Source organism: Dama dama, chromosome 12 (genome assembly GCF_033118175.1).
Source record: "Dama dama isolate Ldn47 chromosome 12, ASM3311817v1, whole genome shotgun sequence".
Classification (NCBI taxonomy): Eukaryota; Metazoa; Chordata; class Mammalia; order Artiodactyla; family Cervidae; genus Dama; species Dama dama.
This window is the reverse complement of record NC_083692.1, coordinates 19,374,607-19,398,797: the sequence shown is the minus strand read 5'-3', so window position 1 is coordinate 19,398,797 and position 24,191 is coordinate 19,374,607. Positions and strand designations below refer to the sequence as shown.

The 24,191-nt window shown below is 46.5% G+C and overlaps 1 protein-coding gene across 5 annotated transcripts in view; it reads right to left on the bottom strand.

The window, feature by feature from the left end:
• The window catches only part of DPF3 (double PHD fingers 3), a 285,832-nt gene extending 264,765 nt beyond the window's left edge, over nucleotides 1–21,067 (bottom strand). For 4 of the 5 annotated variants that reach the window (XR_009695069.1, XR_009695068.1, XR_009695067.1 and 1 more), the window contains exon 1: nucleotides 20,999–21,027. Coding sequence is in view for 1 of the 5 variants with exons in the window: in XM_061156751.1 (XP_061012734.1) it covers nucleotides 20,999–21,030 (32 nt within the window). In the remaining 4 variants the exon portion in view is untranslated. Of the gene's footprint in view, nucleotides 1–20,998 lie in introns of all 5 variants that reach the window. The other variant, XM_061156751.1, reaches the window with a different exon arrangement.
• Between the last annotated feature and the right edge of the window lie 3,124 nt (nucleotides 21,068–24,191).

Genomic DNA, 24,191 nt, shown 5'->3' with positions numbered 1-24,191 from the left:
CTGAGTGACTGACACTACCGCTACTATAGCGGATTCACTTTGCTATACAGCCGAGACTAATACAGCTTCGTAAAGCAACTATAACCCCAGACGAAATGCTTAAATAAATAAGTAAATAAATGAAGAAAGAGAGTACCACAGAGCAAAGTCTGAAGAACTGAAAAGATGCCCACCCTTCTTATGACTGTTAAAGCTAGGTTGGGTGATGGACACATGGAGATTCTTTATGCTATTCTGTGTATTTTTGTACAGGTTTGACATCTTCCATACTAAAAGGTTATAATAATTATATATATATTAATATATATATACATATAAATATATATAAATAATAATTATAATACACTTACCAAATTCCACCCTTTCACATACTAATTGGATGTTTACTTTTTAGGTGGACTCCCTAAGCCCCGAAAAACATATTGGGTTTTTTTTTTAAAAAAGGAACTACACCTGGAAATTATAAGTCAATCCTTTTTAACCTTGCCCACCCAGAGGTGGGAAGAGAGAAAAGCAAAGGAAAGCACTTGGAGTCAGACATCAGTTGGAGCTCCATCCTCCCACCAACGCCGTCTGTTAACCGAAGTTACTGGAGCCTTATCTCCTCGAGCACGTTACTGTGAGGCCCAAAGAAGACCTTCTGTGCCTTGAAAGCCCTTGGTACCCGTCTACCCCCCCACACCCCCACCCCCAGCACACACACACTTAAAGCATCATTGCAGTAACTGATGTAATGTTAGTGTGCAGGGCTGGAAGAACAGCAGTTCTCAAACTTTAATAAAAACAAGAACCAGACTACATGGCCGACAAGCTGAGACTCTGACTCTGAAGGTCCAGGAGGCAGCCCAGGAATCCACCTTTCACCACTCACACCCAGGTCCCTTGTGTACAGGGTCCTCAGGCTGCATGTTGAGTTGCTCAAAGGACAGTTGGAGGGAGCAGCAGGGAGAGCAGAGGGAAGCAGACAGCTCCAGACTCTGCCTGGGAGGAAAGCAGACCTGTCCACAGTATCAGAAACCTCGGAGGATGGGGGTGGGCTGTCAGCTTCTGTAAGTTACCAAACGGAACAGAGAACGAGTGGAAGCAGGGAAGGCAGTTCAAGGGGACGTTCTACTGCCACGCCCTTGTCCAGCTCACGCCTTGTCCTTCATGGACACGCACACATCATGTTTTTATTTCCTAAATTTCACCCAGAAAAGCCTTCTTAGAAGCTCACTCATCCCTCCCTTCCCAGGCTCTCTTGCTAAATCTCCCCGTAGCCAGGGGGAGATTTTTAGACTATGAATGGAACTAAGTCACTTCCTGACTTCAACCCTGCCGTGGCTGCTCACTGCTCTTAGGAGAATGTACACACTCTTAAAATATCCATCAAGGCCCTGCGTGTTCTGGTCCCTCCTGACCTCTCTCACCCTATCATTAAGCCTCAGTTTCCCTTTCTCTCTTGCGCTCCAGCCACAGCAGCCTTCCCTGGTTCTTCCAACGCACCACGGGACCTTTGTACATGCTTGTCCCCTCTGCGTGCAATGAAGCATTGCCTCTTCAAGGAATCTTTCCCTCAACATACCAGACCAGAACAGTTCCCTCTATCACACTCTCTTCTATCTTCCTGGACCTTCCAACATAACACAGATTCAACTTTTATATACATATGTATGTGATCAACGTCTATCTCCCCAACTGGACCACAAGCTCCACAAAGATGGGGTCTATATCGGTTTTGCTTATCACTGTATACCCAGTAACTGGTATCTTGTGCACGATTGGTTAACGTAAGTGCCAAGTGTACCACAGACTGGAGAGATGTGTGGATGGAAAAAAAAAAGCTTCACACGAAGCTGAAGAAATTCACGATGCAAATGGCAGGCCAGTGTGAGATGGCGCACTTTGTCCTGGATGTGCAGAGCTGAGAATCTTCTCCAGTGTTATAAGGATGGTGGTCACTCGACGTCACAAGATGTCGGGCATGCTGAAATAACAGCATCTGTCCAGGACTGTCCCCAGAGGACGAGGAGAATGTGACTTACCCCTCGGGGAATGTGGGGGCTGAAAAAGAAGGCCAGAAGAGATTGCATGCCCAACTCCTCAATGCCCTTCCTGTTATCTCTCTGAAAACGTAGCTTTGTCCCTCACTATCGGGACTCTGAGAGAGAGCAGGGAGGAGAAGGTCACAGACGGAAGGGATCTGCCTCTCTCCTATCTGGAGCCACAGAAACAGGCGAGCTCAGGTTATCTTGGTGTTCACTTCTGTTCCCTAAAGAAAAGTGGGGGATGGGACGGATGGGAAGGTTTAGTTAGACCAGTCAGTTTCGAAACTGTTTTTTTGCTTGGTCATCGGACACAGGGCCATTCAAGGGAGACAAAACAAGCTGAAGTTTAGATTCTCTGACCAGGCTATTGAGTCTCATCAATTACACCTCGTGGAAAAAACTTTGGACAGTTAAAAATAACATAGGGGTCTGGTGTTTGGAAGATCTGGAGTTTGGAATGCCAGCTTGTCAAGCAGAGATCGCTGCCTACAAAAAGCGTGTGCTGGGAACATGTATACACACACCCAACCGGGGACAGGAGGGCTGCGATGAGCAAGGTGTCTGACAAAGGGGGCTGCAGGCCACATGGGCGGCAAGCACACAGAACAGCTCCCACCCTCACCCACTTTGGTCTGAAGGCTGTTCAAGCCCTTTTCTAGGGCAGAGCCCATTCAGCCAGGAAGCACTTGCCTCTGCCTTGGACGAGGCGGCAGTGACTGGAAGCAGGAGCCCAGAGTTCGGTCACAGCACAGCTCACCTCAGCGTTTCTGCATCTGTGCAATTCTGTTCCTTCTCAGAAAGACCCAAGATCAGCACCTGTCCAACAGCATGCAATAACCTGAGCTCCTGGACAAAGCATCCCAGAGATAATTCCTCTCAAAGTCTCTCCTGGCACACTGGTTCTAAGAGTTACTGACAGTAACACCATTGAATTCTAGAACTTCTTTCTGCTAAGAAAATCAGAGCTTCTCCTACTTATTATCTCATTTTCCTTAAGATGCCAGTGTGGGAAAAAATCAGCTAGTGTGTCTGCATTTTGCAGATAGAAAAGCAGAGTCATTGCCAACATCTATTAATATTAAGAGGGTAAGATGGGCCAGCTCTTCTAACCCTGAATGTATATTAACTTATTTGATTCTTCCAACAACCCTCCAAAGGCAGACACCATCTCTCCCACTTAACAGATGAGGACTTTGAGGCACAGAGGGGTGAGAGATCCTGCCCACAGTCATGGGGCTTGGATGTGACCCAGACTCTCCAGCCACATGGACACTGCTCGCCACCCTCCCACTCCCTAGGACAGGGCATCTGAGCTCTCCAAGGAACCTGAGGACTGGGGTGACACGGGCCTATCAATAAAGCTCCCCGGGGCCCAGGCCTTTCAGCAGGAGGGAGTGGGCCTTGGGTGGGCAGTTTGAATGAGTATCGGGGGGCCTGGGTAGGAGTGGAAAAGAACTACCTTCAAAATAAACTACCTCCATCTCCCCGGGGAAGAAACACAGTCTTAGAGACTGGCAGCCTCACTGCCCCCACCCCCACCCCACTCCCACTTAAGCCGTGAGACTAATCCTCGGAGCACTAGACTGTGATTGCGCTATGAGGGTCAGCGTTTATGTTTTCCTCCCTAGAATGGACTTGTATGTTTTACTTATAACCATTTATGGGCGGTTTTCATTGTTTTTGTAAAGAAAGGGAGTGGGGATAAAGCATAGAAAAGGGGAAAGATTTCTAGATCCAGCATTTGGATGGGCTTTATCCCATCATCCTGCCCCACTTGGCATATCTGCCTGGATGGCTGACCAAGGCTGTCCTGTACCTGCTGAGGTGGGGGGGGGGGGGGGGGGGGTTATACCAGCCCAGGCCCCCTAGAGTCCTACTCTGCCTTACCTCCTCTGGGGGTGCCCTAGGAAAAACCCAGAACACATAATCAAGGAACCAAGGGATCAGTGAGACAGAGTCCCTGCAGATGACAGATCCTCCCTGCTGAGGGACACACACTGACAACCCACTACCTCCCCCTGAAACTTCTCTTTCAACCTCTGAAGTGTTCGAGTTCTTCCCAGAAACTGGCTGCCAAACTGCGGCTCCACTCAGACAAACCCGGCCCCAGGCTATTTCCCATTTCTACCTTCTATTCATGGACTCCTACTTTCCTGGTAGCTCGGATGGTAAAGAATCCACTTGCAATGCTGGAGAGCCAGGTTCAATCCCTGGGCCGGGAAGATCCCCTGGAGAAGAGAATGGCTACCCACTCCAGTATTCTTGCCTGGGAAATCCCATGAACAGAGGAGCCCAGTGGGTTACAATCCATGGGGTCGCAAAGAGTCAGAGAGCACTGAGTCACTAACACTTTCACTTTCATGGACCCCCCACTCCCATCCAGCCAAATGGACCCATTTGCTGTCCTCCACACATTCCTTCTCAACTGGCCCGTCCCCTCCAACTCACACCACCACAAAGGAAGAAGATTCTCTAAAGAGTCACTCAGATGCTTCCCAAATCTTTGTTCACATCCCTTTCGTGCCCGTCCTTCCCCATCCTCACCTTCTACCACTCCTAAGCCTCACCAGATCCCTCTGCCCTTCCAAACTCAGCTCAAAGCCACCTCCTCCCTGAAACTTTCTCTGACACATCCCCACTGCGGGGCCACTTTCTCTCCTCCAATTTCACAGACCCCTCAGGGGCTGAACTGCTCACCGAGCACAGTTCTTCCCACCAGGTAACCTCATGGCCCCTGTTTCCTCTCTCCCGCTTCTTCTCACCATTTGCTGTGTGCAAGCTTCGCCTTTTCCTCCTCCCCGCTTCCTGCTCCCCCATTGATGAGAATGAGTGTGCCCTCCAGGGGACTAGACAGAATACTCTTTCCTTCCTTTTGTGCCTCTCCAATACTTTTTGATCAAGGTGCAATGCACAGGGAAAAGGAGAAAGATGTCAGTGAGGTGCAGATGAAGAGGGTCAGCAGTCAGAAGGAAACCCAGGCTAGATATGAAGCATCACATGGGTTACTCCTCGATCTAGGGCTCCCAGAGTGCTGGGGAGCCTTAGGTCTGAGTCAAGAAATGAAATAAGAAGCAGAAAGCAAAAGAAAAGAAAAGAGTAACCAGTGGGCTTTTCCTTCCTGGGGGCTTCCTTTGTGGCTCAGCTGGTAAAGAATCTGTCTGCAATGTGGGAGACCTGGGTTTGATCCCTGGGTTGGGAAGATCCGCTGGAGAAGGGGAAGGCTACCCACTTCAGTATTTTTGCCTGGAGAATTCCATGGACTGTATAGTTTATGGGGTCACACAGAGTCAGAGACATGACTGAGTGACTTTCACTTTTACTTTCCTTCCTTCCTGGGTATTTGAGAAGCTATCATAGAGCCTGGAGGAGAGGTGCCAGGAAGCTGGACTGCCCAAGGCTGCCAGCTCTGGGTGGTGGAGAAAGGTGTGGACCTCCAGATCTATTGTATTGTCCAGACCAGTTCATCTGGGTCGCAAAGAAGACAAGGAATTCTTGGAAACACTGGGCAATGTTAGAGACTGTTGCATTGATCAGAGCTCCTTTTGTTCTGTGTTTCTCAGGAAACTGAACACATACTAGGCAGATAATGAGTGAACACAAATGATCACCATAAGAGGGACCTATAGAATTGGGTCCTCAGTTAGCATGCGTGCGTGCATGCTAGGTCACTTCAGTCGTGTCCAACTCTTTGAGACCCTATGGACTGTAGCCCGCTAGGCTCCTCTGTCCATGGGATTCTCCAGGCAAGAATGCTGGAGTATGCTGCCATTTCCTCCTCCAGGGGAAACTTCCTTCCTGACCCAGGGATCAAACCCGTGTCTCCTGCAGCTCCTGCATGGCAGGCAGACTCTTTACCGCAGAGCCACTGAGGAAGCCCCCTCTCAGTCAGGCTGATCATCAAATAATAAAGGAATCCTGTTGCTCCAAGGATAGCAAGAGCGAGCTCAGTCTCAGAAAGTTTCCTACATTCAGACTCACGAACTGGCCAGGCTCCATCCCTCCCCTGTGCTGGCTGGGATCTGCAGCCCCTGAGATGGCGAACAATGCCCCCTGGTATGCTGTGGACCAGGGAACTCTGGGAGCTTCCCGAATTTCATCAAACTCCATAGATCATTGCTCATCTCAGCTACCCTGTGCATAACTGACCTAAAAGCGAATGATCCAAACCTGTTTCCCATCCCCCAGAGATGTGTGTAATTAGACAAAATGAGGACAGAATATGTATAAGTGTCTGTTATACTGGGATGGCTGCCCAGAAAGGAAATGAGCTCGAGGAACTGGACAGGCCCACGTGCACCCTCTGTACCAAAGGGCTCCACCCAGGATGGAAGGGGAGTTCACTTTCAGAGTAGCTGCTGGTGTGGTGTGACCCCTCTGAATTCACAGACTCTTTGGTATGGTTCTGCTCCTCCAGCCTACACTTTGTGCACCATCAGCATTTTCTTTCTAGCGCTCCACGTTGAAGGATGTCTAGTAGACGAAGATCTGATTAAAACTTGACTTGAACAGCCTGTCTCCACCTCTGGCCTTCACCTTTATCCTGACTCAGAACCAGGCCTCTCCAGGGCCCCAACACTGAATGATCTGGAGGGTGGAAAAGCAGCAAGAGTTATGAGGACAGAGATTTTTCTCTCTCTCAATATGAAGAATAAAGGCCCTCCCATGAACCCCAAGGAGATCAAACCAGTCAATCCTAAAGGATATCAACCCTGAATATTCATTGGAAGGACTAATGGTGAAGCTGAAGCCCCAGTACTTTGGCCACCTGATGCGAAGAGCCAACTCATTAGAAAAGACCCTGATGCTGGGAAAGATTGAAGGCAGGAGAAGAGGATGACAGTGGATGAGATGGTTGGATGGCATCACCGACTCAATGGATATGAGTTTGAGCAAACTCCAAAAGATGGAAGGACAGGGAAGACTGGCGTGTTGCAGTCCATGGGGTCTCAAAGAGTCAGACATGACTGAGCGACTGAACGACAACAACATGATCCCCAGGCCATTATTTTTTGTTTCATTGTCAAATAAATTTACCTGCATTGAATATGTTTGGGATAGAGTCATAGGGAAAGTTGTATCTACATAGGCATGATTAAAGTACAGGAAAATTTCTTGAAGTATATATACCTGGGCCACAGTTACCTCCAAAGCTCAATAAGACAGGCAATAGACTCTCATGGGACCCCAAGTTTGGGTTAAACCATTGTAGTACCAGCACCTCCTGATCTCTTCCATCTTAAAAACCCATTAAAATCCTTAGGTATAAGTAAGGCTAAAAGAAATCCCATACACAGCTGAGCACAAAGTAGGCACTTAATAAAAGTGTGGTTGATTTATCAGTGGCTATTCGCAAGCCTCGGCTTAGTTAATCCCTGAAAGAAGGCAGAGTAAAAAGACTTGCCTTTAATTCCCAAGACCAAAGGGAAGGAAAGCCAAGTTTTTTAGGTCCACAGGGATGAAGTGGTGAAGAAACAAGGGGCTAGAATAAATGACGCTGACAGCCACCACAGCCTCACATGCCACATGCAAGCAAGGTAAGCTAGTGCCTATCTTCCAACTCCTGAAGTTGAAGAATTCGGGAAAAGTAATTCTGCTGCCTCTTCCAAATTCCTGCCAGGGAGAGAACGAGAAACAAGTTGATTTCAAAGAGCTGGAAGCAAATTAGGCGGGAAGAGCCTGCTGGTTTCATTAGCTCGGTCACTCCGCACACATTTATCAGACATCCGCTCTGCTAGATCCTGGGCTTCCCTGGAGACGCAGTGGTAAAGAACCCATCTGCCAATGCAGGAGTTACAGGAGATGCAAGTTTGATCCCTGGGTCAGGAACATTCCCTGGAATAGGAAATGGCAAGCCACTCCAGTATTCTTGCCTGGAGAATCCCATGGACAGAGGAACCTGGTGGGCCACAGAACACGGGGTCGTATAAGAGTCAGACACAACTTAACGACTAAAGAACAACAAGGACAATGCTAGATCCTAGGGACAGAAAGACCCAGGCAGCCACCCTTCAACCTTCTAGGGCCTTCCATTTTAACTAACCAGCATTAAGTGTTTCAGTGGCCAGGAGGGAAGTATCCTTGGGACTATGGGGACAAGGGCAGGGATGGCCAATTCTACCTGAGGGTAGCAAGGGCTTTGCTGGAGAGGAGGGGACTTGGAAGTGTCTGGAAGATGAGCAGGTAGGTGTTCATCATGTGCAGCTGGGGCAGGGTGGGGCTGAGGAGGCGCGAGCCACTTGGTGAGACTACAGGAGAGGTGGGAAGGGTTAGGGACCACTCTGAGCAAGGACACAGAAGCAGCCTTTCGTGGTAACAAGCTCACCCACATCTCTCAATCTAAGGTTCTTAACCTGGAGCCGATGGACTCTAGGGCATCCACTGATGGGCTCCTCAACATCTATGAACTCAAAATCTGATGCAGATATGCATTTTTTTCTGGGGAGATGATCCAGAACTTTCACAGGATTCTCAAAAGGGCCTGTGATTGCCAGGGAAAAGTGAAGAAGAAACACTCAATAGGACATTGAGTAGCCTGAATACCAAACTGTGAAATAGAAGCCATGGTTTCTGTCTCTGCATCCTGCAGATAGCTTAGTACTTGACACATCATAGGTTTTCAAAGCTAGCATATCTCAAGGGATAAATACAAGGAGACGGGACGAAATCACCATTTTCATCACCAGAACAAACACTGTGAGTACAGACACTTGTGTGCCAGTTGGTGGGCTAGGTTTTACAAACCAATACCTCTTTCCAGAAAGGTACACGGAAAAATCTTCTCAATTTCCTATTCGAAGGATTGTAAAGCCAAGTCCCTGAATGTGGCTACAAGTCACCCAGGGCAATTCACTGCAATTCCCCAGATTAGACTCAAACTTTAGCTGGCAGTTGCCTAGCAACAAATAACCCCAAAGACACATCACCAAACCGAGATGTCAAAAGGGTATTCTGTGGACAAGCTGGTTCTGAAAACTAGCCCCCATGCAAGTTTGTCTGCCAGGGCTTCTCTGGGACTGTTGGGGGAAGGGGCAGACTTTGCAGCCAAAAGGAAGCTGGAAGTCGGGGGTGGGAAGGTGTTCAGATGGTGGTGTGTAAGAAGTGGGCGCAGAAACAGAGAACCAAGGGTTGAGGGAGCAGGCACTCTCAAACAGGGAAGGCAACTGGTACCTCTGCAGGCCCTCTTTCAGACCATTCCTACAAGTACTCTTCTTTGCAGTTGCAGAGCAAATTCCAGTCACATCTAAAGACATGGAAAGTGGCATGAAGACTTGACTACAACCACTTCGGTATTCTTGCCTTGAGAACCCCATGAACAGTATGAAAAGGCACCTACCTCCAGCCCCGTCCTGAAGTCATCATCCTCCAGGGAGTTCCATTAAACTATGTCAGGTTGGAATGGGCAAGATGACAGACCTCCAGGCCCTGGAAGCAGTTTTTATCCAAATCTCCAGGGTGCTCACTCCCTCATAGAGGCAGCAAGCATGAAAGAGGCAAAGAGATTAGAAAATTTTCACTTTCTAAAATTCAGATTTTTTTTCCCCCTTTAATGAAAAGCTCAGAAACTCCTTCAGCTAAGTCAGGTGAGACTGGGATTCCTAAGACAAAAGTTCTCACCCAAACCATGGCAGAGATCAACACTAGGCATGTCTCCCCGTGCCGTGGTAGACAGCTTGGGAAGAGTGGGTGGGTCTTCTTCAGCACCCTTTCTCCTGGAAGGCCTTGCGGGACAGGGGAAGGGGGCACACAAATAGATCAGTCTGGAAGCAATTCAGGAAGAACAAATGCGGAAGTCAAACAACAACAAATAAGGCGGATATAAATCCAGATAAAATATTAAAATCATTAAAGGGCTGCTGCTCCCTGAAGATTGGGAAAAATGAAGAGAGTTAATTAAAAGCAATCTCCATGCACTGCTGAGCCAGCCGGCCCTGATAAATCAACAGCTGGGGCTGTTGTGGAGGGCAGTCAAGGGGCTTCAAGAATGGGGGAGGGGGGGTGCTGCCCGGGGGAGGGGCATCACTGCCAAGATGGCAGTGACGTGGAATTGAACACAGTGACTTAAGTTTCATGTCTTATTAAATATTTTATGACCCCTGAATAAAACTGTTCTTCCGAGGGGGAGAACTTGATCATTTGGATGAACAAAAAGTGAGGAAAAGAGGGGTGAAGAGGTACTGTTTGTTTAAGGCATACTTGGGACCTTGATGTCAGCATCTCTGATCTTGCCCCCAGGACAGACGCTTTTGCTTTTTTCTCTCTACCTGATCTGCACAGGTAGATGCATCTTCTAAAATCTCTGAAAAATTCTGGGCTATGTTTCTTCGAGGGGCTGAGGAAGTAGTGCCAAGTCAAAGAAAGGAATGAAGAGGAAGAAGAGATAGAAAAGACCTTCAAAATTCTCACTGCTGATCCAAGCCAGACTTTCAGCACAAAACTAAAGGTCAGTGGAAACTGTGGGAACTTTCTTTTTTCTTTCTTGCTTTCTCTCTCTTCCCCTTCCCGCTTTTCTTTCTCTACTTCCTTCCTTCTCCCTTGTCTCTGCAGTCAGATAAAGTTTTTGTTCTTCATTTTAAACAAAAAAGAGCTCAGAATTTGGGGGGCCAATCTAAGCAAAAAAAAAAAGCAATTTTAGAGTGTTACAAAAATGGCCCTTCACTATTCTAAAGGAACCCTCCAGTTCTCTCTTGATGGAAGTATAATCAAGAGAAATGATTGGGAGAAAGTAGGGTTTTTTTCCTCCATAGAATTGGGATTGGAAGGGGAGTGTGTGCATGGGGAAACATAAGGAATTATGCATTTGGATATGCATTTTAATTAGGTGGACAGAAGCAGCCGCCTGTTAATTTTTCTTGCTTGTTTCCACTTAGCATTCATCACAGGCAGAACCACCATAGAGCGCTCCCACGATAATAGATGGTTCTGCATTGGCTAAGTCCTCGGGGAAAATAATTAGCAGGAGAGAATATATTCTCTCCACTTCGACTACCCCATCCACCCTGCCCTCCCCCACCTCCAGCACCACATTGCCTCCCCTCCTCCCCCACCCCCACAAACAACAGTGGTTTCCCTAGCCGCCTAGGGGAACCGTTCGCCTCCCGGTTTACAAGCATTTACTTTGGCCTGTCAAAGATCAAGGATCTGGAAGGAGAAACAGACAGACTGGAGGCCTTCCTTGGAGTGGAAGGTCCTAGATGCCGAGAGGGAGGCTACTATGTTGCTTAGTACGGAGGGGCAGGCTGGCAAGCAGCACTGGCCAGGATAGGATGAAGAAAGTTCCAAAAAGGGTGAGACAGTTCTCACTGAGCTCAACTAGCAGCCAAACAAAGACATGTAAACAGTTCTTAGTTGAGAGAATGGGAGCAAGGATGACATTTGTCACTTAATTTGCTTTCACAAAGTACAGGAATGCTGTATTTCTACAGCAAGCTTGAATCTGAAGCTTTTCCAAGGCTGGCAAATAACTGTCATTCTGAGATCTGACCCTCACCACCATGCTGCCCACAGTCTACTCAGGTACAAAGAATTAATTCTTGCCACTGACCCCTTACGCCAACATCGCACCCTCGTTGCTCACTAGCAGATTTAAACTCCAGCCCCACCTTCTCCCCTTCTCTCTCCCTGGAGTCTTCTTGGTAGAAGGAGCCAGAGACTGACGGATGACCAGAGCCCAAGTTCCAGGAGAATGCTCCCTCTGCCCGCCAGCTTCTGTTTCCTCTGATTGCAGAGGGACTCAGTATGGGGTTGACAATGGAAAATGAAACAGAAGGCTTCCCTTGAGCTCCTATTCTCACCTATTTCAAACCCGGAAGATGGAAAAACCCCACTGAGATCCCAGGGCTATTTACACACAGCTGGATGAGTGAGGCTTTGCATTTCCTGAGAAACAATGGTTAGATAGGATGTGTAGTGCCAGGATCTTTTCATTTATTTTAGTTTTAATATAGTAAAGTAATGTTTGATAGATGCGGTATTGTTGACTCTCTGAGAAGGCCGCCATCAGCTACGGGAAACTTTGCAGCTCTAGTAACACCTCCCGTCTGTACTTTACACTTTCTGAAGTGTGTTTCACACCCATTGTTTCATTTGGGCCCTTCAGGGGGAGGTAAGCAGGGCTGAGTGGGAGGAAGGGAGGCCAAAGGAGATACAACCCCTTCTCACCTTATGAAAAGATAGCTCAGATTTACGGCCTCCTGACTTTCAAGCTGTCCTGTCATCTCAGGTGCTCCCTCCACGGGGACACCTGCTGCCTGATGAGACCTCCACTCTGCCTGGGAAACCTTCGCTCCAGCCCCACCAGGTAACCACTAGTCCTGCAGCCTCTGGGGCCTCCCCAGACCCAGACCTTGACCCCCATGGGGAGTCCCTGCCCTCAATGGGTTGGGAGTGGGGGCGGGGGGTGACAAGATGAAGACAATCCTCATGGCTGGATATAAAAGAAGTGAGTCTCTGAGTTCCCAGGGCATTTATCCCCCACCCACAAAATAGTGGTAGTCCTAAAGGGGAAGGGGGGTTAAGAGGTTGAATTCTATCATGCCATGAGTTTTGGGTTTTTTTTTAAGTTTAGAAGGAAGGAGTTGCTTGTACTATCTAGAAATGTACTCCATGAATTTTAATAAATCTAAAAATGAAGGGGGGTCTAGGCATACACCCCAAAGAACTGAGAGCAGGGATTCAAACAGTTACTTACACGGCCATGTCACAGCAGTATTATTCACAATAGCCACAAGGTGGAAACAACCTGAGTACCCATCCCTGGATAAGCAAAATAAGGCACATATGTACAATGGAATATTACTCAGCCATAAAAAGGAAGGAAATTCTGACACATGCTGTAACACAGATGAGCATTAAGAACATTATACTAAGTGAAATAAGCCAGTCACGAAAGGACAGATACTGCATGATTCCACTCATATGAAGTGCTTAGAATAGGCAAATTTATATAGACAGAAAGTACAATGGTGGTTACCAGAAACTGGGATGGGATGGGAGGAGAATGTCCTCATTAAAACAGAGGATGTTACTGTGTAATGGATATAGAGTGTGTTTAGGATGATTTTTTAAATTCTGGAAATGAATACAATGGGTAGTTATACAACACTATGAATGTACTTAATGCTGGTGAACTGAACACTTAAAAAAAAGTGTACATCTACATGTCATACATGCTAAATATACATGTTATGTATTCATATATCTTACCACAAGTACAAAAAAATTTAAGGGACTGCCTCTGTAGGCTGGAGGTCAGAGTGACCATTTTGTTTTTTCTTTCATTTTGCCTAACTCTCACAATTCAGGCTTCTGTGAATTCTCTGATGGCTTTAAAAACCCCCTCTTCTTCCTTTAGACGTGTAGAAAATTGCCAAGGGAGCTGTCAACCAAAGGTAAGCCTGATAATAACGCCTCCAGAGGAATCTGGGATGTTCTGGAGGCATGTCATTGAATGAGAGGCAGTGAATTCCACTTTAGACACTGCTAATACCCACCTGCGTAAGGCCAGACTCTGTGTATCTACTGAACACCTCCATTTCCCCAGCAGCATCACGGGATACAACAGAGGAAGCTCACTGAGACATCAGAACAGGCCCACCTACCGCAGTTCACTGAACAGTCAGGTATTTGCAACTGCCCAAATGGAAATGAAATAAGCATTTATTTCCATGTTAACTGGGACGGGTACCATGTTAGAGGAAGAGCAGATCAAAGGAGACTGTAGATAACTGAAATCCAGAGAAGAAAATCTTTTGCTTGGTTCCCTTTCTTCCACCATACATTTACACAAAACAGGAAGAAAAAGATAGATGTTCCCAATAATTCTAGTCTTTTGCACAACCAAAAACTTAACCTGAGTGCTTGTAAACAGAAAAAATAGGCCAATTAATCTTCTCATTTCTCTTCCCCATCTTCATCCTCTGGTTGGAGTGTTAATGAGAAAAGTGTTCAAAAGGGAGAATCAGAAGAAAAGACCACATTCTAAATGGGCCACCACCTGGTCCTCAGCCTTGAGCCCTGAGAAGAGAGAGATTAGAACCCCAAGTGGTGGAGAAGGAAACAGCAACCCACTCCAGTATTCTATTCTTGCTTGGGAAATCCCATGGATATAGGAGCCGGGTGGGCTATAATTCACGGGGTCAAAAAGAGCAGCTGAGTAGCTTTCACTTCACCTCCATATATACATAACTTTAAAATCATACCCATTGAGCAAAACAAGTTTCATAAAGGTGTTTCAGATCTTATTTAAACTAAATTAGACCTTTTGTATCCAGAACAACAACAATGTTCAAAATTTCACAGGTGTTTTATTATTGTATTAGTCCAATATTAAACATTTTAAATGCTTGTTTATAAGACTTTTTTTGATAAGTTTATCTTTAGTGTATTATTTTCCAAATAAATACAATAAATAAACATCTTGTTTTCTCAAAAAAAAAAAAGAACCCCAAGTGGTAACAGAATGTGGCAAGACTGGACCAGAGAAGATGAAACTACAGGAAAATCTACCAGTCTTAACTCCGTTTTAGAGCCACACTTAAAAAATGAGGAAGAATTCAAACACTGGTCCGTAACTGTCCTCCTCATCCTTCCTAATCAACCATAGTCTAAGAGCCACCAGTTTTTTAGTGGAAAGGAATTTTGGCAATCAAGGTGCATCACCCTCATCTTAAAGACAAGGAATATGTGGCTCAGAGAAGTTCTGGGTCTAAGGTCTCATAGCTAGTGAGCAGTAGGGCTAAAAACCGAGCTCAAATCTCTGGGATCCTCTCCCTGAAGCTTTTACTTCTGAAGCTACAAAAGCATAGCCGCTGGTGAGAAACAAATGTGTAAGAGGGACAGAGTTTGAGACAAGGCCATACAGATGACTGGTGAAAGTTTGAGGACTGAAAAACCTTTTCTGGTGGAGCTTCCAGTTGAAGTTAATACAAACAGCAGATTTTCGAAGTGAATAACAATGAGAAAAACTCATTTCATAGCAACCTGAGATGACAAGCTCTGGACTCTGGGAGGGAGGAGAGGGTGCAAAGGGGGATTAGACACGCGCCATCATTGTTCCTCGGACTCAGACCTAAGGCCTGGGGGTGGAGGTCTCAATGTGGGCTATTTGAACCCCATTATTAGCAGCTCTGAATTTAATCCCCTGCCCCTCCCTGCTTCCAAACACAGCCCCCTAAATCTTAGCTTGCTCAAGGCTGCTCTCTTCCCTTGTAAGCCCCCACCCACTACTACTATTCACAAACACACAACCTAAACATTCCCAGCACAGGTTGCTCCTCTTCTCCCCTCCCCCCAGCCAAACACCTCCTAACCACTGCTTTTAAAACTCTGATGCAAATCACAGGCTTCAAAAACCTCCCTTCAGTGACAGTTTTACGATGTTAGCTCCATTCATCCATATGGGTTGACAGACTGTGAAACACTAGTAACTGGACCAACAAGAAAAACAGATTACAAAAACACCACAACACCTCATCTCTCCCCAGTGGCTCACACAACTCAAGAAAACTTTGGAACTTGCAATAGATCATAACATCAGTCTCTCTTGCTGTTAAACAATCATCTTCTCAGAGTTCCAGACCACACAGTAGTTTTATCCACTTACCTATCCCCTCCCCATCCCCTCTCACCAGGCCACTTTTTTTTATCTTTTCTTGTTAAATACCTACATGTTTAAAGATTATTTAATGCTAGGGTCATGCTTATACAGTCCCCTGCTGGAAAACCATGGCTGGGCAAAAAACTGTTTCAGTGGTTGTGGCATTTTTTTGGTCAGGGGCTTGCCACATTGGGCTACATTTGTCTTCTAGTGACTTTCAGAACACTCAGAAACCACAAAAGTTACTTTGCAGAGGTTGGGATAATAAACAGGCCTGAATTCTGATGCTTTTCATGACCCACACCCAGCACCACTACAATCAGGATGGCTGCATTTTCAAAACTGAAACATCGGCCTCAGTTTCCTTTCTTTTTCTGGTGCAAACTCAAAACAAAGCTTATTGACCATGGCATTTTATTTTCTGCACTGATCTGAGCAGATGGCTCTGGAAGAGCTTTAGACGTTATGGTGTTTCTCAGATGTACCTAAATTTCAGCCACCTGCATGGTTCCAAAAAGACAAAGGAGGATAAGTCTCCAATTAAGTTGCCTCTGAATTCCAGGCCACTTTCTAGAACTGAACAACTCCCATTCAACTGGAGACCTCTGAATGTCTCCCAGGTGGTCTGCAAGCCCAGCAGTTTTCTGTGACGATGCCTTCATTTGGGTTCTGGCAGAAATTAATAACCTTTATGGGTATCTCATCAAAACCAGACATTCTTCCCACTGAAAAATAATGTGTGCTAATGAAGTTTGGAGAATTTAAGGCTTCCCCCTGCCCTCACCCCAGTGGCAACCAGAAGCAGATGGAGAAGGTGGTTCTTAGGCATCTATTGGCTTAAAATGTCCGAGGGTCCTTTTTGATAAGGGCTAAAATAATGTCCATAAAAAGCTGAAAGCTCACAAATACCAACCCCAGTGTTCCCCATTTAGTACCTACCCATATCCCCACACCCCAACAGAAAGAGCCAGGAGCAGATTAGAACCAGGAATGTGGCCCCTCTGTACCATCCTCTCTGATAATCTAAACAGAGTGCCACAGCAAGAGTGAGGTCTGGCTTCTAAGTGGCAACAATTTCACAACTTTCACAGGCACAAAACCACTTCAGATTAGAATACACAGTCTCCAGGTCAGAGAATGAATAAAAAGATGAAGATCTAAGGTCCATCTATACACATGACCAGCTGTTTGACCTTGTCTGAGTAAGTAAATTTGCTCCTCCCAGAGTTGTGTCCTTAATTACAAAACAGAGATTTAAAAAAAAAAAAAAAAAAAAAAAGCCTCCAACTAAGGGAAACTCCTTACAAAAAAAAGTTTCAATACAACTACATATCTGGATGTTCACATGTTATAGGTATGACCAGTCTACTGATCTCATTATTTATAAACAAATAGTTACTTGGGATAAATCCCTGTTGGTTTATATGGAATAATTAAATAATAATAACAGTTACTCTTTTCTAAGCAGGCAGTTAGTATAATAGATATATATGTGCATAATCCAGTCTGGCAGAAGGTGGCAGACATTCCCAGTTAAGTGCATACAAACCAGGGTTTTGATAACTTAATAAAAGAGTAAGTTGTTTAAAGTGTTGATAGCAGATTTGGGGGAGGGTGATTAACGTGAAGTAGAATATCAAATAAGATTAGAATTTATATTAAAAGCATTATGTTTGTCAATCAACTATGCCCCAATATAAAATTTTTTTTTATTTTTTTAAGAATATACCAGGGCAAAAAAAAAAGGCATTATGTTCCCTAGCAATTTGGTTTCTGGTAGCAATCAACCAGAATATGATAGGTAATGTGGCGGACTCACACAGAGACAGATGGATTATCAAATCCATATTTATGTTACCTACATGTATTTACTTCCCTACATGGCCCTTATCTTGCTTGTCCATGTAAGAAACAAGGGTGACTCACACATCTAGGCTCAGACAATGTAGCTGCTAAATTAAATAACGTGCAATACCTATTTACACATCATACATGTCCATCGATGCTTTCATATTCTATCTGCCCAGATGTGACTGCTTGGTTGTGGGCCCACCTGCTGCGTTCCCTTTGTGATCTGATCAGTCCAGGCGGCTCCTGTTTCTGCCTCTAACACCCTGTTGGGCAGTAATAAGATGTTAAAGGCAACAACAGACAGAGAAGCCAGGCTGTCAGCTTCAGAGAGGAAGGGGCTGAAGGGTACAAGGAGGAGGAATAAGAAAGGGAGTTGAAGGGAGATCAAAGACAGGCAGGAAGAAAGCTGAACTGCTGAGAGAGGAGATGTGACTCCAGGAGCTTGGGGCCCAACAGAAGACCCCAAAGCAATGAGATTCAAACTGTGCTGTCCAGTAATTCAAGCTATTGAATTACTGAATGTTACACGTGGAAAAAGCTGGTATAATGAAAAATGGTCCCTACGCAGCTTAGGCAGAGCCCCAAAGAGGTGTTGCTTGTTTCTTCCCAGAACATTACCTACTGCCAGTTTATCCCCCAGTCCTAGAGGAAACCTTTGTGTGACCAGTTTCTATAGGGGGCGTCCTTGGTGTTGGCTTTTTTTTTTTTTTTTTTAAGGGAAGGAAGAAAAAGACTCTGAACGCACACAGAGAAAATGCTAATGATGTTCAGCTCCGTTTCATTGTCAGGAGGGACACAGGAGGATAAAAACATAGCTCTCCAAACCTTTCTCCCTGCTCCCCTCCTCCCAGCACCACCATCCATCCCTTCCGCTTGATGTGTCTCTGCGCTTTGTTCTAATTTATCCCATGCATAATTTATTCACGTGTGTATTGTTTCCTGATCAGCAACTTTTAAAAACAAATGAAACATATAAGATGTTCTATGAAACAAGTTGTTTTTCAAAATAAAGGCAGATGATGTAGGTCTCCCTGTAACCTCGTGCATGCTCCTGCGTTAGGAGTTTAAAAACCATCTAGGGCGCAGGAGGCTCGGCTGGTTTGTGGTATTGTTTACACCCACTTACCCCCAGGGAAAAGGGTCGGGATGCAAAAAATGAGCGGCTAATTATAAATGACCATTCAAATGCCACCTAGAAAAAGCCGACTGGAGTGTCGTGTGTATGCTAGTGTATGTGTGCGTATGTGTGTCGACACGGAATTACAAATACATCACATTGCAACTGTTTCTAATTATACAAAGTACAAGTGTAATAATTCAGAACTAATTCCAATAAACAGCCCGCGACTCTGTCCCTTTCTGCACTTCTAACCCCACCCCACACATACACCACCCCCCAAAACGCACCCTTCAGCGGTCCAAAAAAAAAAAAAAAACAGAAACAAAAAACTGGAGCGGGCAGGAATGAGTATAGAGATACTGTGCCCGCCCGCGCGTAAGCGGGTTCCACGGTAACGAGGGTACCGCTTTCCCAATAGGAAACAAACCTGGCGCACAGGCGAAATAGATTTCTCTAACTTGAGTTTACCAGGAGGTATCCGCCCCGCTCTGCGTTTTCGGCTGGAAATGTGAAAACTGCAAATCAGCTGTGGGTTGGGTTAAAAACTCACAGCATCAGCGATATGGCTAGGGAGAGCGACGAGGAGAGGGGATGCCGCGAAGTTACGCCCATTTATTCTGCCATAAAACATTTGCTTTCTTGGGTGAAATGCTGTGGCGTTCAAGTGCAGTGTATCGGAGCTTCCGAGCGAGAACTGAAGCCGGGAGCTGCTCTCTAATCAGCCCCAGCTTCCAATGTCCTCTTAGGTGTGTGTGTGTGTGTGTGTGTGTGTGTGTGTATAAAAAACTCCGAGATCTGGGACATTCCTACCCTTTTCCCCTATTACCGGTAGGAGATAGCTGGTGCAAACACTTCCCATTCTCTCGACGCTTTCCTTCGCGTTAAGAGCCCCCCCCCCCCCCCCACCGCCGCTGCCCGCCTCCCACCCCGCGTGCGAACCTGGCTTTCAACTCCTAGGGGAGCCGCGGGTGCGGACGTGGAGGCGCTGAGTTGAAAGAACCAGAGTGGGCATCCGCCACGCACCGTAGAGAATTCGGCACGAAACCCCCCCCACACACACACATACACACCCGCACCTCCCTCTCTCCTCTCGCCCGCAGCTTCCAGCCCAGCTGCGAAGTCCTAATCCCAGGCGCGCAAACCCCCCGCCCACCCACCCACCCACGTCGCGCCGCGATCCGGAGGGAGCGCCCCTCTGCCAACATCACTGCCAGTAGCACCCCTTTCAGAGCGACGCTAGTTTTCCGAAGCCACCCCCGGCTCCGCGATCGCGAGCGGACTTGGCGGCTTAACAGTTCCACCGACTGGAAGGAAGGAAGGAAGGAAGCCAGGATAAAAAGGAGTGGGGGAGGAAGGCGGGCAGGAATTGGCTGTGGGACCCGGGGCTGGCCCCCGCGTGTCCTCGCCCAGCCCGCCCCCCTCCGTCCCGGATCTGGGCGTCCGCTCAAAGTCTCCCGGCGGCGGCCAGAGGCACCTGCCCCTCGCTCTGGCCAGGAGCAGACGCTGCCGGCTCGGGCGGCGAGCTCCCCAATAAGCTGCCTCTCGCTCGCCTCGGCTATTCACCCGCAGGAGCCGAGAACACCATTCATGAGACCTGCAGCTCTTCCCTGTCTCCAAATCAACCCCAAGTTAACCCGAGTCGTTCATTTACTACAGCCCGTTCCCGGACAAACACACCCGGAGACACACCGGCGACCGCCCGAAGCGCCGTCACGTTCCCGGGGGCTGCCCCGGCAGGAAAGCCCCGGGCAACCACCTGGGCCCCAGGGCTCCCGGGACCCGCTGCTCCCCCCTGCGGTCCTCCCAACTCCGGAAGGTTTGCACAAACTCCCCACAAGCGATCGGAAGGCAGAGAGCGCCCTGCAAACTCCGGAGCTGCCGCGGTCCGGCCGCCCCGGAGGACCTAGCAGCCGGGCGGGGGGCCGCCTGCTCCGGAGGCGCGGGGCTCAGCCAAGTGCGCCCAAGGCGGTCCCAGAGTCCGGCGCTCGCCCCCAGCAAGGCCGGCCCCACCACCCCCGGGCCGCGCGCCGCGCTCCCCACCCCGCGAAGCCGGGGAGACTCAGGGGACCGTGCTGTCCCCGAGCTGCCCACGATCCCCTAGCTGTAGAGCTCTCGAGCGCCTGGCTCCCCTGCCGACAACCCCTCTCTTCTCGGTCCGCCAATTTGAAAGAACACAAATGTAACAATTTTCTCCTTGTTAATTGCGTCTCCTGACATTTCTGCGCGTTGGGGTTTAAAAAAAAAAAAAAAAGATGAAGAAGTAAGAGCTGAAAGAAAAGAGAGAAGCCCCGCCGCGGCTGTAGGTGCCTGTAAGCGCTGTGCATTGGCAGCGCTCCGCACGCAGAAGGCGCCTTTTTTTTCATATTGAAACCACGCGGAATATGTACATTTTTTAGTCTTACTTACGCTTTCAGGGGGTTGTGAATGACAGTCGCCATTTTGCTACAATGTAACAGAATATTGTCTGTCTCAGAGTTCTAAAGGTTCGCTCAGGGGAAGCGGAGAGCCAATCAGAGTACGGGATACCGGCCCGCTGGCCAATCGGCGCGGCTGGTCGCCAGGTGGGCGGAGCCTGCACGGTGGTAGTTATTAGGGGAGCTGTCAAAGCCCAGAGGTCACTCCCTTTTGTAGAGCCCGAGAGCAAGCAGGTCTTAAAGGGGCAGTACCGCGCGAGCAGCTCCTTTTCGGGTTGGGGAAAGTGGAGACGCACGGAGAGTATCTTAGTTTGGTTTGAATCCCTACTTTCTAAATAACTGCAGAGAGTTGCGCTCCTGGACAAAAGTACTGGATAGAAATATTTAAGTATTGCCAACAAACCGCTGAGCTCCATTCATTAGCTTTTGGCTTTGCTGTTACGTTCCTAAATCCCCCCAAAGGCAAATCCCCTTGTTCCCGTGCAAAAGTTGAAAGGCTGCCGTTTCGTCTAACAAATGACTACGCGTGTCCTCTCGTTTGATAATACTCTGGGTCCTGCGGCTTTTTTATATTCTCCTTCCCGAAGTGTTGTCTTTATCTCGGGCACCTTCCTTCTTGGCTTCTTGAACTGCCGCCGCAGTTCCTGGCGACTCCAAGACAGCAGCTCCCCTCCCCCTGGAATGTCTCGGTGTCAAGCTCGCTCCCTGGACTTTGGTTACGTAATGCGCGGTGGTCACTCTGACGGTTCCCGACTACCCCCTCTTCTCTTCTCACACACACCAGAAACTTCTGAAATGGTCAGATTCCGGCTGACTTGAGAGCTAACTGGGCCCTGGCACCCTGACCTTTAGGCTTAGGGAAGAGGAGATTTAAGGGAACTTTGCAAACTTTCTGCTCCCAGGAAAGCGAGTAACCAGCCAAAAGTTGTGGAACCTAGGCTGGATGTTGCCAGGGTCTCTTTCGGGGAGTAGCACACACGATTCTGGAGTCACCTTAAGCTGATTAGATAGAAGGTGAAAAGACTTTGCTAATGAATAATCCGATGTGACCCGAGGCGTTCAGAGAGTCTCTGCTTCAAGCCAGTGCGAACTACTCACTGGTGAACCCCTGACAAAATCAGAGGACTTCTGCGAAGCCAAGCTTCCACTGGGCAGCCTGGAAGCTCTGGGGGGATGAAATCGCACTAAATCATGAATAGCGGCCTCGTTAGCATACAGAAATCTGGCTCCCGTCCCAAAGTTGTTTAATCAGGTCAAATAGCTAAGATAGTGGGGGAGGGGTGAAAAAAAGGGGAGAGGGGATGCCAAATTGCCAGTTTCTCAAAACTGTGCCCTCTCCCTTCCTTTCTCAGTGCTGCTCTCAAAGCAGTGGGTACAATAAATAAAAATTGTTTTATGTTCCAGAACTTTCAGAGTTCAACTCCATACACTATTAGAGTTACAGATAAACAGAAGAGGACTGAATCAGTATGTTTGTAAGACTTGACATTTTTAACCCCTTCTTTCTGCCAAGTTAATAACAGAGTCAAGTTCTATAGATTGCTTTGTAACTTTTTTTTTAAGTATAGTTGATTTACAGTGTTGTGTTCATTGCTGCTGCACAGTGGTTCAGTTATACATATGAATCCTTTTTTAAATATCCTTTTCCATCATGGTTTCTCAGAGGATATTGAATATGGTTGTCTATGCTATACAGTAGGACCTTGTTTATCCACTCTATGTATAGTAGTTTATATCTGCATCGTACATCTGCTAACCCCAACCTCCCTGTGTAACTTCTTGCACAGCATCTTACAATTTGAAAAGTTATTCCCCTTTTCTAAAATTAAAATTTGAAAAGTCTGGTCCTTTATTAATTTGTCAAGGGATTGGTTCAAAAGCTAATACTTTGCCTGTGATGGGCCTTGACAACATTAAAAAAACCCAAGAAGTATGAGTTTGAACTATCAGTCAGAACTCCCAAAGCCTCTTTGAGATATCAAAAGCACAGCACAGGGAGCTCAGCTCAGCTCTCTGGGATGATCTAGGGGGGTGGGCTGTGCGGGGTGGGAGGGAGGCTTAAGAAGGAGTGAATATAGGTATACTTGTAGCTGATTCATGTTGTTCTACAGCAGAAACCAACACATTGTAAAGCAACTATCCTCTCATTAAAAAATTTTTTTAAAAGCATAGCAATTCAGATTGGAAGGCAAAGCATGCTTTAATATATGCACTTGATAAATAATCAGAAAAGGTAGGGCCTGCCCTGAACAAGGCTTACAATAGGAGAGGGAAAATATATTTATATTACATATTACATACTCTAAGCATGTATAGTCATTTATTAAGACCAAGATGCAGAAACAAGCATAATTCCTAAATATCCAGTACATCTGAAAATGGCAGACTAGATCTGTCTCCACTGTGAGGAACTAATCCAGAATTTAAGCATTTATGTTATATTTTATAATAATTGAATTGAAAAAATTATGAATTAAAGAAAGGATTTTGGTTTCTTAAGTAGCATAGCCTTGCCTTTTATAATTTAATGGAATGCCATTTTAACTCTGTCAACATAGGTATGACTTTTAAGTAAGCAGAATTGTTGTGAATTCACCTTTTATCAATTATAAGACATATAAGAATTATTATTAATTTACTTTGGTTTGTATGTCATAGATTAAGATTTTTTTTCTACAATAAGGTAAGTTCTGTCAATCTGCAGATAGTCTGACCCATCTGCAATGAGGCTAAATTGTTCAAATAGGACTTAAAATGTACCACTCTCACCCCACAAAAAAAACACATATTTTTTTGCCAGAATGCTCAAAAGCAAAAGAACTTAGAGTAGACAGGTTTAAACAAGACCAGAACCCTAAAAAATTGGGAAGAATGTTAAATTTTACTTTAATTTTGCAAGGAAGTGCTGTATAGGATTTAGAAGCTTGGGCCCTGGAATTCACCTGCTTGAGGTCACCATTTGCCAGCTGGGTCATCTTGAGCAAATTTACTTAGGAACTTGAATGTCTCAGTCTCCTCATCTGATAAATGGCAGTAATAATAGAACCTACTTGAATGAAGTAATGCATGTTAAGTGTCTGGCACATAGCAAACACTTAATTAAGGCTGATTATTAATTTTTATGTAGGTATTTATTTATTTCCTGATGGCACAGGAATGAAGGGGATCCAAATAAAAAGACATAC